This window comes from Prunus avium, chromosome 2 (assembly GCF_965620075.1).
Source record: "Prunus avium chromosome 2, drPruAviu1.hap1.1, whole genome shotgun sequence".
Classification (NCBI taxonomy): domain Eukaryota; kingdom Viridiplantae; phylum Streptophyta; class Magnoliopsida; order Rosales; family Rosaceae; genus Prunus; species Prunus avium.
This window is the reverse complement of record NC_142285.1, coordinates 36,949,763-36,965,821: the sequence shown is the minus strand read 5'-3', so window position 1 is coordinate 36,965,821 and position 16,059 is coordinate 36,949,763. Positions and strand designations below refer to the sequence as shown.

General features: G+C 38.5%; 3 protein-coding genes and 1 pseudogene across 3 annotated transcripts; 1 reads left to right on the top strand and 3 right to left on the bottom strand.

Moving 5' to 3' along the window:
- Positions 1-726: 726 nt before the first annotated feature.
- LOC110765537 (bark storage protein A-like) lies at positions 727-4,732 on the bottom strand. The gene is made up of 6 exons (XM_021968675.2): positions 3,549-4,732; positions 3,362-3,429; positions 2,996-3,151; positions 2,703-2,906; positions 2,373-2,552; positions 727-2,268 (listed from the first exon to the last, which is right to left on the bottom strand). Exons 1-6 carry the CDS (start codon positions 3,778-3,780, stop codon positions 2,071-2,073), a joined length of 1,038 nt encoding a protein of 345 aa, XP_021824367.1. The 5' UTR covers positions 3,781-4,732; the 3' UTR covers positions 727-2,070.
- LOC110765498 (metalloendoproteinase 3-MMP pseudogene) lies at positions 1,271-1,894 on the top strand (annotated as a pseudogene).
- Positions 4,733-4,836: 104 nt separating the features above from the next.
- LOC110765519 (3-phosphoinositide-dependent protein kinase 1) lies at positions 4,837-10,331 on the bottom strand. The gene is made up of 11 exons (XM_021968658.2): positions 9,698-10,331; positions 8,229-8,409; positions 8,003-8,055; positions 7,521-7,622; positions 7,342-7,450; positions 7,177-7,255; positions 6,779-6,944; positions 6,343-6,477; positions 6,058-6,212; positions 5,499-5,721; positions 4,837-5,271 (listed from the first exon to the last, which is right to left on the bottom strand). Exons 1-11 carry the CDS (start codon positions 9,866-9,868, stop codon positions 5,188-5,190), a joined length of 1,458 nt encoding a protein of 485 aa, XP_021824350.1. The 5' UTR covers positions 9,869-10,331; the 3' UTR covers positions 4,837-5,187.
- A 554-nt stretch (positions 10,332-10,885) lies between these two features.
- Positions 10,886-14,152, bottom strand: LOC110765524 (transcription factor-like protein). The gene is made up of 4 exons (XM_021968666.2): positions 13,788-14,152; positions 13,065-13,570; positions 11,615-12,526; positions 10,886-11,478 (listed from the first exon to the last, which is right to left on the bottom strand). Exons 1-4 carry the CDS (start codon positions 13,950-13,952, stop codon positions 11,202-11,204), a joined length of 1,860 nt encoding a protein of 619 aa, XP_021824358.1. The 5' UTR covers positions 13,953-14,152; the 3' UTR covers positions 10,886-11,201.
- Positions 14,153-16,059: the final 1,907 nt, after the last annotated feature.

Genomic DNA, 16,059 nt, shown 5'->3' with positions numbered 1-16,059 from the left:
TAGTGCAAGTAGGCACATTTCAACAATATTGCTTGAGCTTTGTGATCAGTAGTCTGTTTTGGTTGAAATATTTGTGATCATACCTTCACAAGAGAGGGAGAGCATACAAAAATTGGATTTGCAATGTATTTTTAGATGTGGTATACCAGCAATTGAAGAATTAATCTTTTTGATTGGCAACAAAACCCACCACCATAAATTCAAGTTTGTCAATAGGTCACTGCTACATATATGATTGGTTTCGTTTTATAAAGCGCTTATGCTTCTAATGTCTCTCAGAGACAATTTTTTATTACATGGTCAAAACTTAAAACTTAGTTGCAAATGGCTTTATCATGTTAAACGGAGTTCAACATTAGCTTAGTTGTGAAATTTTTAATATAGAATCAATTTTTTTGCATGTATTAGAATATGTTATATAACAGGTACAAAGGGGGGTCAAGGTCACTTCAGGCCTGAATTTGGCTACGCGTAGTTTTACACTTCTCATAAATACGCAAAAGTGAACCATTCTTTAACTTCCAAGTCAGAGACAATTTTTTCTACTAATGTTGAGATTCGGGTTCTTCCCCGTGAGGCCAAGGGACTTCGACTTTGTCTTTGCTCAGTCGACGAAGGCAATTACACTTGTGGCAAGAATGTCAAGCATGAAGGATGCCTACATTGAATCAAAACAGTCTCAATAAATTGCTAGGAAATAGATTTCCTGGCTAATAAGCAAATAAATCACGGCCTACAACAACAGCAAAAAGACCGCCATTGTATTATATATTTCTCCATTGAATCCATTAATGACCAAGTCCTATAACGTGTATATGGAAACTAAACCCTGCCCCTTCCAACAAGGCACACATTTGTTGATATGCTGCAATCTTCATCTATAAATAGAGGCAAGGGAGCCAGGACCAACACAACAAAGCCTTCTTTCATCTCTCTGGCTAGCTACCAAATGCCTGCAATGGCCTCAAAAGCCATCTCAGTTTGTGTAGCCTTTTTCCTCATCTTTGTGTTGCTATCTCAAAACACTCATTCCAAACCTACTCATGATCAGCATGACCCCTTCAAGTTCTTCCAACACTTGGAGGGATGCCACTAGGGTCAAAATGTGAGCGGGCTGCAAGAGCTCAAAAAATACCTCACCAAATTTGGCTACCTGAATTATGATCATTCAAAGCATGCCAACGACGACGAGTTTGATGACATTCTAGAGTCCGCCATCAAGTCATACCAAAAAAGCTATCACTTAAAAGTCACTGGAACTCTAGACACCACCACGGTGAAACAGATGATGGTGCCAAGATGTGGTGTGCCGGATGTTGTCAATGGCACGCGAAAGGGCAGCAAGAAACACAACCATAAGCACAAGTCTATCCATGGGGTTGCTCATTATGAGTTCTTCCTCCCCGGACCGCTAAGATGGTCCAAAACCCATCTGACATATCGCTTTCGTTCAAGTGTGAACCAAGTCCCTGGCACACAGAATGTAAGGTCTATATGTGCACAAGCATTTCAGAGATGGGCACAAGTGACCGGTTTTACATTTGAGGAAGTCCCTGCTACTTCAGCAGCTGATATTACCATTGGATTTCACAGGGGCAACCATGGAGATCGTTCCCCATTCGATGGCCCCGGATGGACTTTAGCGCACGCTAATCCGCCTACAGGTGGGAATTTCCATTATGATGCAGATGAGAGTTGGAGTAGCAATCCAGGACCAAATGAGGTAGACTTGGAATCTGTTGCCGTGCATGAAATAGGCCATCTGCTGGGGCTTAATCACAATCCTGACCTCCCGGACGCAATCATGTATCCCAACTTCGAATATGGGATTATAAAACGGGATCTGCATAGGGATGACATTGATGGCATACGTGCTTTGTATGGTTTACAGTAGCAAACGCATTCTTACCACTTTGACAAAGGGTCTTTATTACCAAACAAAATAAACAGAGGATTGATGAATCCATTATTTTAGTATTATGCTACAAGCATTTACAATAACAAAAGACGGTTCTTTCTCCTTATAAGTACTTACATCTCACCACATGCAATTATATTTTTCCTTCAGATTTAGGGGTGTATAGATCTTGGAAAGCCAGGTTCCCTAGTATCAAGATGCAGTTGCTTGATAAATTGTACAACAACTTTGCAAGCGTTTATAGCTGCAAGAGACCCAAAGGTGTCAATTGAGTTATGTCCTGATTGTCCTCCAGCAAGATCGGATAGCCCTCGAATGACGATCACCGGGAAGCCGTTTGACAAGCTTGTCTGCCAAAACCACCACAGCTTATTTGCTACTTTTGTAGGTGAAAATGAGGGTTTTTTTTTTTTTTGGGGGTAAAATAAATCATACACGTATACGAAATGCTTACCATTACCACAGCTGAACTTTCCATGTCCACGGATGAAACTCGAAAAGTTTGAAAAAGGAAGTCCCTGTAAGCTGCATTGTCCACAAAAATATTGGCTGTTGAGCCCCTAAGACCAACAACTAACTGCGGCTTCTGTGGCAGACACACACTTGAATTCAAACATTGGTTCAGTTTGATCCCCTGAAATAATATGACACAAGTTACAACTAGTTTTCAGGAAAGTTTACCATAAAAGAACAAAGACTTTGATATCAATCATTTGCTTTTCTTGTTCTCTAAGTTTACTCCGGCGTAGATTGACATAGAAATGAGGCGATCTGGATGTCTGACCTTCAAGTTGGCAGCAACCTGAAGCCACTGCCGAGTAGTATTTGCCCAAAACAGCGGCCGAGCAATGTTAGCCTTCCCGTACTCAGAAAAAAATTGTTCATAACTAAATCCAATGTGTCCCAACAGGTTATCTCCTCTTGGTACATTGTATCTTTTAAAGTCCAAGTTTGCGACTTCATCATAATTCAAAGATCGATTTGGGTTCTGTTTGTAAGAGCTATGTTGCAATTAGTTGGACTATAAAATGGTAGAAGCACATAAAAGGATGAAAAGAGATTCAGAATATACTTTACCAGCCAATCCCAAATGCCAGTGTGAGCAAACTCTTGGGGAATGGTCACATCACCAATGGACAAGGAATTGTTGGCATTGCCAGCAATGCCAAAATGGACAATTCCCAGAATATCAAATAGATCCAGCATTTGCTGTGTTGCTGCAGCAGCATTCACCTGATTGAGAAGGGGTTTCGAGGAATGAAAATAATGAAAGCTCGCTCAAATATAGTGGATAAAAATTACCAATTTCTATGTCTCTTCATATTTTATGAATTGTGTGATATAATATAACTGGTTAGTAACTTGTATGCATTAAAAGCCTCTTAAGTGACAAAAATGACAGAAGCTGACTTTTGGTCCATTAAGGGAAGTAGCATGGCTCACCATCCCAACTCCACATCTCACATAGACTACTTTCTTGTCATGGATCTTTCCCACCAGGAATCGCCTCCCTGCAACACCACACTTCCTTTCAGATAAACCAAACTAAAATATGTGAAAATCTTCTTCAAAATGGTAAGGGAGAAGAGAAAAAAAACAGAAAAGTAGCACAGAAAATAACTGTGCCAACCTGAGAGATCCACAGAAGGATGCTTTTGATTAGGCTTAAAAGCCCCAATCTGAAAAAAGGCAGTCTCTTCTGGTGGAAACACTGTGATAAGGCCAATGTATGGTCCTTTGCAGTTTACTTTTTTGATTAAATTCAAAGATCTCCAGTTTAGTGGTAAAGAAAAAGAATAAGCAACTAGTAAGGAGATCAAAACCAGCATAAGAAAGCATGCTGCAAATCGTTTTGCAGCCATGGTTGCGATGAACTAAACGAAATTGCTACACAACAAGGGAGCTGGTGATGAGAACTACTGGCCAGTGGCCACTGAAGACACTTATGTAATGCTTCATACCTTTGGCTGCACGGCAGGCTTTTCATTATTAAAATTTGAAAGGGTGACAAAAGTATGCTAATTCTATACATCGGACAATAATAAAGTTACATAGTCCTGGTTTCAACAATATGTTCTGCGGACAAATAATAAATTTACTTGTCTATTCACGGTTCTGATTATTATATCAGCGTATAAGTATATAAAACTTCAGGGTTCGGTGAATATTAAGCCTTTGAGATATTAATATATAGTTCATGTTAGACCAAGGAAAAACTTGATTATAAATTAAGTCATGGAGATAATGACACATATAATCATCTGCAAACCATTTGACCAGTTCAACAGTGTAATATGAGACCGCCATGGTCTGAGGGTAACTTGGAGCTGACACTGAGATTTGAACCTAAGACCACCACTCTCACGAACTGAGTGCATTCAGGGCGACGCCAAACCTGTGTATGATCTTCATGAGTTTAATCTCGGTATTCCAATTAAACAAGGATGTGTGCATGCTGAAAAGAAGAAATACATAGATATAGAAGACAAGGCACCAAGCACATCTGAGCTCAGTGTCAACCATTTTCAGTGGGGCATGTACCAGTTTTTCTGGACACAAGAAATTAAGGTTTGCAAAACTCGGCCTTTTTTCAGCTACAACTTTCCATGAACACACCAATTAGAGGAACTCCAGTTGTCTTATGATGGACTTCAAACTAGTGGCAATCTTTATGAGTCGATCATTCCAAAGCTTACTAAGTTTAAATATTTCCTTCGGGCTGAACTTGAAATGTTTGATCAATCAGATCTTAAGAATTCAATCCTTTTGAGAAAGTTATGAATGATTTAGAACTCAAAACTCAACAAGGTATGCTTCTCTTTAAGGGGCCAATGGCGCTGGTACTTTTAACAGTAAACTGCAACTGTATCCATCTCAAAAAGTAAAAACAAAATGCAACAATCTCATTTCCCATATGGTTTCTTGGAAACATTATATCTTTCAATGTAAAGATATTTAAAACTTTCATTAATGGATGATACTTTTTAAATACAATAAACAAGTAATGATCCCAGCCCCTTTACAGACCCTACAATTAGGACCTCACAGAGTACAAAATTATGCCACACAAAGCATGAAAATGGGCAAAAAAACCCTTATCACATACTCGGTTCTAGGCATCTAGAGGGGCGGGAGCTTTGCACCTTGAAAAAGATGAATCCGCAGACCCCAGCCTCTTTCATTAAATAATAATTACCAGGGGCACATCCTTGTTCCTCCAGACTATCGTAATATCCAAAAAAAAATGTCTGTCAAAAGAACCACGCATTTCACCTATTTTGAAGCCCTTCAATTGCCTTCTTCCACTGCCAAGCTCTTTGTTTTGCATCCTCAAATTGCAGTACCTTTTTTGGCTGAGAAATGACATAACTTGTATCAGAGAAAAGAAAAAAAACATGCCCTAGTTCATTTCTTGAGAAGCAATTTCATCAACCCCAAGATTATTACACAGCATCACGTTTCATGGCCCTCCAGACTTTGAAAAGAATCATCTCAATGATAGGGCCATGCTGCAAAATCTTAGGGGACAAAACTGACTGAAGATATGTGACTGAGAGATAACAGAGCAGTAAGGCCATACCGTACAAATCTTGAACTGTGATGGAGTAGCAACTTGGATGCTGAGGTCATTAGAGTTGTCAGACCAAATTATATTTCCCTTCACTATTAGCTTGGCAGGATCCACATAAATCAGTTTTGGCTTGTTGGTAAGGATAAGTTGCACCTTCTTGCTGGTCAGTTTTTGAATCTTCTTCACCATTGAGATCATAAGAACTGACTCCCCAGGCTCGAGGAATTGTTGCCTGTTAGCATGGTATACAGATTAAAAGATCAATGTGGATTTCATAACAGAAACAGGAAATGCAATATCATAAACTCTCTACAAGGATTTTAGGAAGTACTTAGGCAATACAGGGAGTCCTTAAAATGCTACAGAAAGAAAAAATTAGCCTCCAAATCAAGTGCTATTATCTCATGTAAGCATATTTCTAGATCTGAGACTCTTGCCAAGAAACAAGAATAACATTGTCTTTATTACACTAGAGCTCATAACAGACCTTGCAAGAAAAAGATTATAATTCTTTTGAAAGTAAAAAATGAGTGATGCTAAGCATGAAGCAGAGGGGTTTAGAGGATACCATTTTGAATCAAAGGAATCAATTGAAGCGAGCCTAGTTACATGACCAGATGCTTCAGAAGATGTGGCACCACTGCTACCCTCAATTTGTCTTACTGCACCATCTCCAATGTGTGAGGGGTTCCATGAGTTATCACGGCTACCACCCTCAACTGACTGAACACAAAAAACATAAAAACACAATGTTCTAAGAAACAATCTAAGAATGCTCACTCAAGAAAGGAAGAATATATGCAAAAGTTGAGTTTCTCTATATTAATATTCTAAAACAACACGAACGTCATACCCCCGTCTCCAATGCAAGTTTTGGAGGGGTTTGCCCTCGTAAATTCTTCCAGTCAACTCCCTTAAAGAATGGATGCATCTTCAGTGCAGCATAACCATCTGGCCCAGCACCTGGTCTCCTGCTGGGATCTAAGTCCTGTAACAGTTGCATGGTGAAGTGAAGGCTGGAACTACATACTAGTCGATGCAATATAAAATACCTGAACATTCTCAAGAATGGAAGTGGTATATAATATAACTCTGTAGCTTTGTAAGGGAAGAATTCCCATAAAGATTTTGAAAATATCGTTTGCCCAATTCACCAAGAAACTTTTTGTTTCTGGGTGTATGGCTATTTACTTGGTCTGACCAAAAAAAATTACCTAAAGGAATCCTAGTTATGACTAGCAGGATTACTAATAGAAGCAGACTGCAATAAGTATAAGTTGGTAGCTTACCAATAACCGGTCAATAAGGTCTTTAGCTTCCTCTGAAAAATGATTTGGAAACCTAATATCTCTTGCTATAATTCTTTGGAAAATAAGCCACTCGCTTGCATCTTTGAAAGGAGAAGTTCCTGAAAGCATTTGGTACACGGTGCAGCCAAGTGCCCAGAGGTCATTTCTGTTTTGATATGTTCAAACGAGCAAAAGAAATGTTATCCTACAAAGGTCATATATTATTAAGAACAGACAAAATGAACAAGGAAACAAAGAAAAGACGAACTACTTGCCAAAATTAGTCAAAAAGTCTACAAGTTTTACACTAAGCTTAAGGCTTTTTTTCGACCAAAAAAAGCTTAAGAAAATTTAGAAATAAAAGTACAAGCCCCAGTAACTCCGCTTAAGTCCCTTACCCAAAAGTTGCAGGAGAAGAATTCAGGACTTCGGGAGGGACATACGCCGCTGTCCCCACAAATGTGCAGGCTTTATCATCTAGACAAAGCATCCAGAAAACAATCTCATCATATTACTAAAAAATAGAACCATGTAGCCTCCACATGACTAAAATTATAAGATACCTGATGCTGCATTTGGAAGAACAGTAATTCGGCTATCCTGCATAGGCTTTACACTCCCAAAATCAGCAATCTTGATATTACCCTCGGATGTAAGTAACAAGTTCTCTGGCTGCCATTTGAAAATCTATTAGCATGTTCATATGACCTTAAAATGCACAAGTATATTCTTAAGAAAATACCTTGATATCTCTATGAATCAATCCCATACTGTGTATGTATTCAAGTGCGTCAACAACTTCTGCTGCATAAAAGCGAGCTTCATCCTCAGAGAGACGACCTTTCTGCACACAATTTAGCAAAATAATGGATCCAGTAGAATGAAAATCTAGAGGGGGCAGAGAATCATGAACTGGAAGCATATAAACAAATTCAATAACACAGAAGAGTTAGACACTGCAAATTAGGTACTTCAAGCTAGTACCTATTTGGCATGTTCACTAATCAGTGATTATGGGAAAAATCATATTTTGAGTTCAAGAAAGAGAAGTAATGCTAGGTCAACATTAATTTCAAGAAGGAATTACAATATTCACCATATTCCTTGATATACAATTGAGGATGAAAAATCACAACATAAAACGAATTCTTCTCATTGAAAAGTAGATGCAGAGGTAATTCCACAATAACATGAAAAGGCACATGTTATAAGCTTAAAGCTTACCCTAGTTATTTGATCAAAAAGTTCTCCGCCTTCACAGGATTCAAGTGCCATGTCTTCACAGAAAATTAAAGAAACCAGTGTCAATAAGATTCCGGAATGAGCAAACAAAGAATAAAAATTTGAGAATACAAAAACACTGAACCAGAAGGAAGAAGTAAATCTGAAATGAGTACAAAAGACATGGTGACTTAGAAGAGGTTACAAGTTTACAACCAAGAATACCTACACAGTGAAAAGGAATCTTGAAATGTAAAAAATAGCCGCACAATTCCTGGATGATCCAGCTGATCAAGAACAATCCGTTCCAGCTTCACATAAGCTGTTTTATTTTCTTTGGTGATGAATTTTTTGTCCATGATCTTTAATGCATAGACAGTTCCTGTGTCCCTCTTCTTAGCTCTCACAACCTGAAATTTATTGGCATTAAGAGACAAATAAGAACCGGGAAAAAACTTTAAGCAGCACAAACAGTTCAACAACAATACGTATAGTATTATATAATATCTATAAAAGTTTTGAAACATGGTCATTATGACAGAAATTACATAACCACAAAACAACCATGAGAAGAAAAAAAAGAATAAAGTATCAGTACCACCATAAGAACATCATTTCAGGTAGCCTCCATCTCACTCCAAGACATACCAGCATGATAATATTTTTCTCATCGAGAAGAAACAAACTTCTCTTAATGCTAACAAAAATTACATCTACGTAGACATTAAAAAGTAAAATAATTTGGATCCTAAAATGCCAACAAACCAACCCCTCCCCCAACACTTCTAACTATTTTGCTCTAACACACCTATTTTGCTCTAACACACTGCAGCCAATCTTGAAGAATACTGCAGCCTTCCCGTCTTGAAGAGTAGCGCAGCCTCCCAATCTTGAAGAATAGAGCAGCCTCCCAATCTTGAAGAATAGAGCAGCCTTCCAATCTTGAAGAACAGCGCAGACCTCCAATCTAGAAAAAAACTGCAGTCCCTCAATCTAGAAGAACAACACCACAGCCCCCCCAATCTAGAAGAATAGCGCACATAGAACTATTTTAATTCCTGTAGAAACCGAAGCCCGTAGAGAGCCCCAAAATCTGATCTTTTCCCAACGCTCCTCCTCCCCTAGTCCACTGAAATCTTCAAAATTCTTCTACCAGCATAAATAACATATTGGCCAACTAAAAATCCTATGTCCTAAAATTTACTATAAGCTCACACCAACCAAATACAGGTTTGAAGCTCTACAGTCCAAAGAGTAAAGAACACAATGTACTCAAGCATCCCAACTCAGGGAAACTGATCGACCCATATGACAGTTCTTTTTCCCCTTCCATTACACTTGCAATGTTTCTATTAGTTTACTCAAAGAAAGGTTGGGAAAGATATAGCCAAAAGCAGGACTTTCCTCAAACAATGCCTTACAGGGTTTGTTTTTTGTTTTTATAACAATTGATATTGTCTAGAAGTGAATACAAACCATTATAAATTGCCAATAACTCACGTTTAAAAAAAAAATGCTGATCACCCAATAAATGTATTGCATATGCAACCCGTTCATTTACATATCAATTACATCATCCAATCACACAACTACGTTTCCAAACCATGAAAATCCACCAGTCTACGAGATTACACAGATAACAAAATCAAAACAATAAAAACCAACAAAGTTCCGAAAATAATAAATTTAAAACCGGACCTTGGAATAGGAACCAACGCCATAGATCTTGCCCAATTCAAAGTCTTGAATGCTGAATTGCTCTTGGGGAGCCCTGAAAGCAAAGCTCTTGGATCTCGGAACATTGGCACCATTAGAAGAATTCCCCTGAATCTTCAACTTAGCATCAAAATCTTTCTCCATTGCCAACATATCTCTCTGTGACAATTCCTCTACATGTTAGCACCAACACCACTTTCTCTCTCCAGGAAAAGCCTTGGGAGCAGAGCAAAGACCATCACTTGGATGGGAGAGAGCCTGCCTCTCTTTCTCTAATATTCTCTTCTGAAAAAGAAAAGGTGAAGGATTGGATTCCTTATTGTTAAATGTGGATATGTGTGTATTCAGGGGAGGTGAGCAGCTTTAGCTTTGGTTCCAATTTCAAAACCCTAGAAAGCAGAGAGAAATTGGATTATTGTGGAATTGGGTAATGGGGAGAGGAGAGAGAGAAAGAGAGAGAAAAGGGAGAGTGGAGTAATATTAGTTTTTGGATGGAGGAGAGGGAGGTATGGGGATGGAAGAAGAGAAGAGAGTGGGCACATGCCACATGGGATTCAATGATGAATAGATGGATAGCTTCCAAGGCCTAAAAAAGGAAATTGGAGGGAGTGGCAATGCTGATGCATATGGCTATTGCTGGCCATAATTGCAAGCTTTTAAGCCTTTTATGGATAGGGAGGTCCCTTGCAACGTCCATTGGGCTTCTCACTAGCTTCCTATCCATCTATCTATCTCTAATGCCATATTGTATTATGATTCAAAACTTTCTTTGCAATTGCATCACTTTTCATGTGTAACGTTTTCTTGTCAGACATATATGATGTTTTAATGTGAATCTGAATCACGCATTTAAATAAAAATTAACCTAATTAACAATCTAAGTTTACATTTCTAAACATTTTATATTGTCAAATTGTCTGATAAGAATATACTTCTTTTCTAAAATGAACTATTCTTCATGACATATGCACAGTTGACTCCGCTACATTATGTTTTTCTTGGCATTTTTCTTTTGGTCGGATTTCTTGGCATTTCAAGCTGTTCATGCAAGGGAACTGCATCAATAGGTAGCTCATGCGCATATTCGAAATTGGCGCAGTTGTTTTGAATGAGCAGAGTGCGACGTATAAGCGGAATGGCATTCGAATAAAATGCTAACTTGGATAAATATTTACGACATTGAATCATAAAATGGTATTAGTTTCAAAGGAAGGTTCAAATGGTCCTGTTAGGCAGCCAAAGACATGAAGAAAAACAAAACTAATACAAACAGAAACTAATTTGCAAAAATTTCCCTAGAAGTCGCCAGAGCTGAACACAGTTGTGTCACTTAACAAAAGGTGGCTTTCCCTAAATTTTCTATTAGCATTTTCATCCGTTCCACTCAATACTAGTCATTGCCTGCACCATGGCCATTAGTTGGTTTTCCTCCTCAACACCTCCATCTCCATCCCCATAATGAACCCATGGTAGCACTGACTCAATACTAGTCATTGCCTGCACCATGGCCATTTAGTTGGTTTTCCTCCTCAACACCTCCATCTCCATCCCCATAATGAACCCACGGTAGCATTGACTCAAGCAAGACCGCCAATGTATTTCGATTTGTAACATTACGGGGAGCATGGCCACCCTCCATTGGATCTCCAACAGGATGCTGCGCAGCATCCCTCATCCTTGGATCAAGCATGAAATGTTGCAAAACTTCAGGTGGGGCAGATGGCGCTGAAGAAGCAAAATCTGAAACCAACAAGTGGGCATACCTATAGTAAACAAGTAGGCAGTCAGTCATTCTACCAAATAAAGCCTTAACGTATGCAGATATAACTTGTAAGTTCATGCAAAAGTGATAAACAAAATACTAGGGAAATTGTAGCTGAAGTATGACTTTACACTTACTCATTTTTCTCAGATGAGAATGCTTCTTTTCTCACGCATGCCCAATCCTTCTTATCACTACTATTATGCCTTAGTCTTTCAATCACAAGCTGTGCGGCATCCCTCAGCAAATTTTGCAGCTCTGGGAGCCTCCATATAAGACTATTTCTCTCAACATATATGTTTATTAGGTGATCCAACGATGGGATTCCTACTTGATCTGCTCGGAAAAATGCATTTTTGAGTATATCCGCCCACACCTTGTCCTTCAAAGGTACCTTGTCCACTAATTTCTTTAAGACTGAGGGGTGAAGCATCAATGCCTGCTTCATAAGATCAGTTGAAGTAGCCTTAGCAGTTTTTACAAGTGCATCTTTTGAAGGTTCCTCTTTCTCAAGATAGGAACGGCAAATGGCAAGGGAATATGAAAAATTTGGGAACAACCATAAGGAGTTATCACTTTTATACTCTTCAGAGAAACGTTCTAGCCATGCATACTCCATTGACCTCAAAGAAAAATAGTCAACACAAAACATGGCCCCCATTGGATCATCAGAATCTAGTGAAAGTAACAACTTGCAAACTTCTAAAGCGCATCGATGGCAGCCACGCATATCCATATTTTTCATGTGAGTAAAAAGTACGGTGAACAGAGGCTTGTTTGTTTCATAGCTGTATTTCACTTGGCAATTACCCTGCAAGGGGGTGAACATTGGATTCCATGCACATTCCAAAGCATATAAACACTTCGAGATCAGTTCTGCTGACATTTGATGCTCACCCGTAAACTTATAGTACTCTGCCACAGTTATAAGAGAATCCAAATGATAAGGATGGTATAATAAAATACTTGCAATGGCATTGATATCATGTATAGCTTTGGCAGCTTCAAATTCACTCTGTGCTTGACGGTAGGATGAGGAATGTACATATCTGCACATAAGATTAAAATCAAGATAATGATGCATGAATCAATACCGAACCAAAAAGATGTGGGATCAAATATCATAACTCCTAATCTGGTCTTGAACACATTCTGACAAACTCTAAACTGTGACTATAAACAATGGGATGGGTAAAAATAGGAAAAACCAAAATTTGAAAAAAATAAAAGGAAACATGAAGATCAATGCTGAAGTAAGAGTTGGCCCTCACTCTTGAGAGTAATACTGCAATCAAACTTTGTCTACCTACCATTAAAGAGTAGTGAAGGTTTTGACTCAAAAGATAGTTATCATTACTTATGCTGCAGGACACCACATTCATGAAGATAGCTGGATGACTGATTATGACTATATGGTACCAACCAACAACAATTTAGTACAGACTGTACTCCTTCTCAGTTGACCTTAATTTCATATAAGCATCCACAAATTTTTCTTGTGCAACTGCCAGGATAAAAAATTGATAGCACTAGCTGTTTTTGTACTCATTTCAAAGACAATAGCTAAGCAACAGAGAATAATCTTACCGAAAGTGATGGTATCCTTCGCTCACATGAAGAAATTCCATGGACAAAGAACCATCCCAGCGAGGCCAATGCTCTGATGGTGTGATCAGGATAGTTTTTCTAGGAATATAAGCACTGCGTCTTCCACCTCGCGCCATTCTAGAACTGCCACTTCGCTCATGTTTCTCAAAGGACCTTACCACCTTAGAGCCAAAGATTCTTCGCATCTCATTTTCAGCATTTAAAAACTTGGGATCCACTTGTAATGTAGACGGTGCACATGGCTTACCCAAATTATCACAATCCTTTGTGTCAGCTGATTTTCCAGGGGCATCCAAAGAGAGTGATTCAAGAATCGCATCCAAGGGCTTTCCAACATTGGATGTACTTGAAGAAGAAGAAACCTCTTTGCCTTTCTTCTTTTTCTTCTTCTTTGATTTTTGATTGGACGTTGAAACCACACCACCAACCTTAGTTTTCAGCTGAGGCACAATCGAGGGTTCATCCAAAGTTTCTGATTCATCCTCCTGCAGCCACCCAAAACGACAATTAAACATCCAAAGTAAAACCCTTTTGCACAATCCAATACCAACCCAAAAACAGCTTATGCAGAATGCTGAACAATAAAATAAATAAAAATTCCATCTTTTTGCTCTGTTGCAGTTTCTCAAATCCCTAATAGGCTTAAGAATATTGAATACGAAAACAAAATTTACACAACCAAAAATACTAAAAAAAGTGAACCTGGTGGTCAAGGTCATGGTCATCGTCGTTGAGGAGGTCGAAGGGATTGATTGAAGCTTTCCCGTTCAGCTGCTGGGCTTCTTCTTCCTCCTCTTCGTGGTCTGATTCTATGCGTTGGTCTTCTTCTTGTTCCTTCAAAACTTTCTTCAACAAACGACCAGACATCGCCACAAAAATCCCAAACCCGATGCTCACAAATTCTCAATCTTCTGATCAAATCAGCTTCGGTGCTTCACCGTCAAACAATTAAACCTAAATAATCAAAACGTTAGCTTGACTCTGTCGATTACGATATCTCACAACACAGAGGAAAAACCAAAACGACCTCACTCGATCGATGCTCCTTTGCTCAATTTGCCACGTCAATACTATTTTATGCTTTAAAAATAGGCAGGATTATTATTAGAGTCTAATTTTTAAGAATAACATTTTATTACAACAATTTTCTTCCAACATGGTGAATATAAATAACACTAAATAAAGAGCTAGTTGATATCACTAATTTCAAAACATAAAACCATAAGGAATCAAAAATTTTGAGTTTCAAGCTTTAAAGAATTAGGGCTTTGAAATTATTGGGGTCTTTTTCCGTCGGAAAGCTTATCCGGGCTTGTTGATTCTTGGATCGCCATAAAGTGATGAATTAAGTCTTCATTGCCTTTTTTTGAGTTAGCGAGAACTAGGCCCAAAGTATTTCAAGGGAGAAGCAAGTCCCAGGGAAGTACTTTCTTCTTTTTCCAGAAATTACGTATTTTGTGTTGATGTCTGGCAGCTAGACGAAGAGTTGGAGATGGTGCATTGATGTTGCACAGGCTTGGTATGAGAGTTTGCTTTGGTGAATTAAGATGCTACTAGGCTTGGCATGAAATGCTTGTGGCGTAGGAGCTAAGAGAAAATGAGTATAAAGAAAGGATTAAGGCTTGAGATTTTTGGTGTTTTCAGCAGCTAGACGAAGAGCTTGCGATGTTTGCGTTTTGATCGGTTCATAATTGTATATCATTTTGTACCCTTCTAGCTTATGATTTGGTTATGTTTTTTAGTTAAACTTGTGCTTTTAATCCTTTTTGTGTTTATCTTTCAGCTTTAGGTAACAATGATGGCTTTGGATAGGAAATGATGCAATCCATGCATGTTAAAGCCTGATTTGGATAAAGGGAAGAAGTGCTTAGAGACAAACTCATTTTGGCTACAGCCCCCTGCCAGTCCAGTTCCGTAGGTCATATTGCAAGCTTTGTTTCAGCAACCTACATAGCTCGGATGAGGCAACATTCTTCATGAAAGTTGTTCCAATGGGTGTGTACTATAACATATCCAAAATTCAGCCCCATTGAATACATATGGAGTCTGTTACCTAGCAAACACAGAGCCATGCTCAGGATGGATTTAATCTGCGCGCAAAATGAGTTAGCAATTTGTTTTGGCCTTAACTTCCTCCTCCGACCTTGGATTGGCCCAAATGATATATGGCTGGAAAGAAGACATTCTGAACTTCAAGTTTGAGTGCTTAAAGTCTTAATTTGCTTAAGGGAAGCCCAATTCGTAAGCCCTTGAAGTTGCTGGTCATGCTGACCTCAGGATGAGCTATTGTTTCTGGTTGGAAGCTTGGTCATGGTGAGCTAGACATGAGCTATTGAGCTGGTTGGAAGCTTGGTCATGGTGACATGAAGATGAGCTAGGGCTGCTGGTGGGATTTATTGGTCAAGTGCATCAACCAATTCAAGATTTTATAATACAAGTGTTGTATGCATTAGCCATATCAAATTCAGATTTTCACTTCCCCTAGGCCTATAAATAGAGAAGTTCTCTAAGCTTGTAAACACACCCCAAGGGGGGGAGCTCTCAAACACTTCTCTAGAGCTCCCTTCCCTTCTCTCCCTCAAATTCTCTTAGTTTCATTTTCTAGTTTTCAATTGTTGTAATGAAATATTTGTGCTGAAATTCTTCTTAAGTTTTTCTTAGTTCCACTTTACTTTTCATTATGTAAATTCTTTTCTTTAGTTTTTCAAGTTTGATTAGTTTCCAAGTTTCAATTATGGTTCATGTTCTTATTCATTATGCTTATAAGTTAATATGCTAGTTTGAATGATTGATCACCATTTAGGCTTGCATGTTAGCTATCTTGGTTTGAATTAAGAGTATACACCATGCTTTAATTCGAATTGAACTATGAATAGGAAGAGTATGTATGGACATTCGACAACAGGGATTAGATACATACTTGGTTGTTTAAATTGTTCTTTTATGCTTAATGGGTTCCTAATGCTTAATTTTA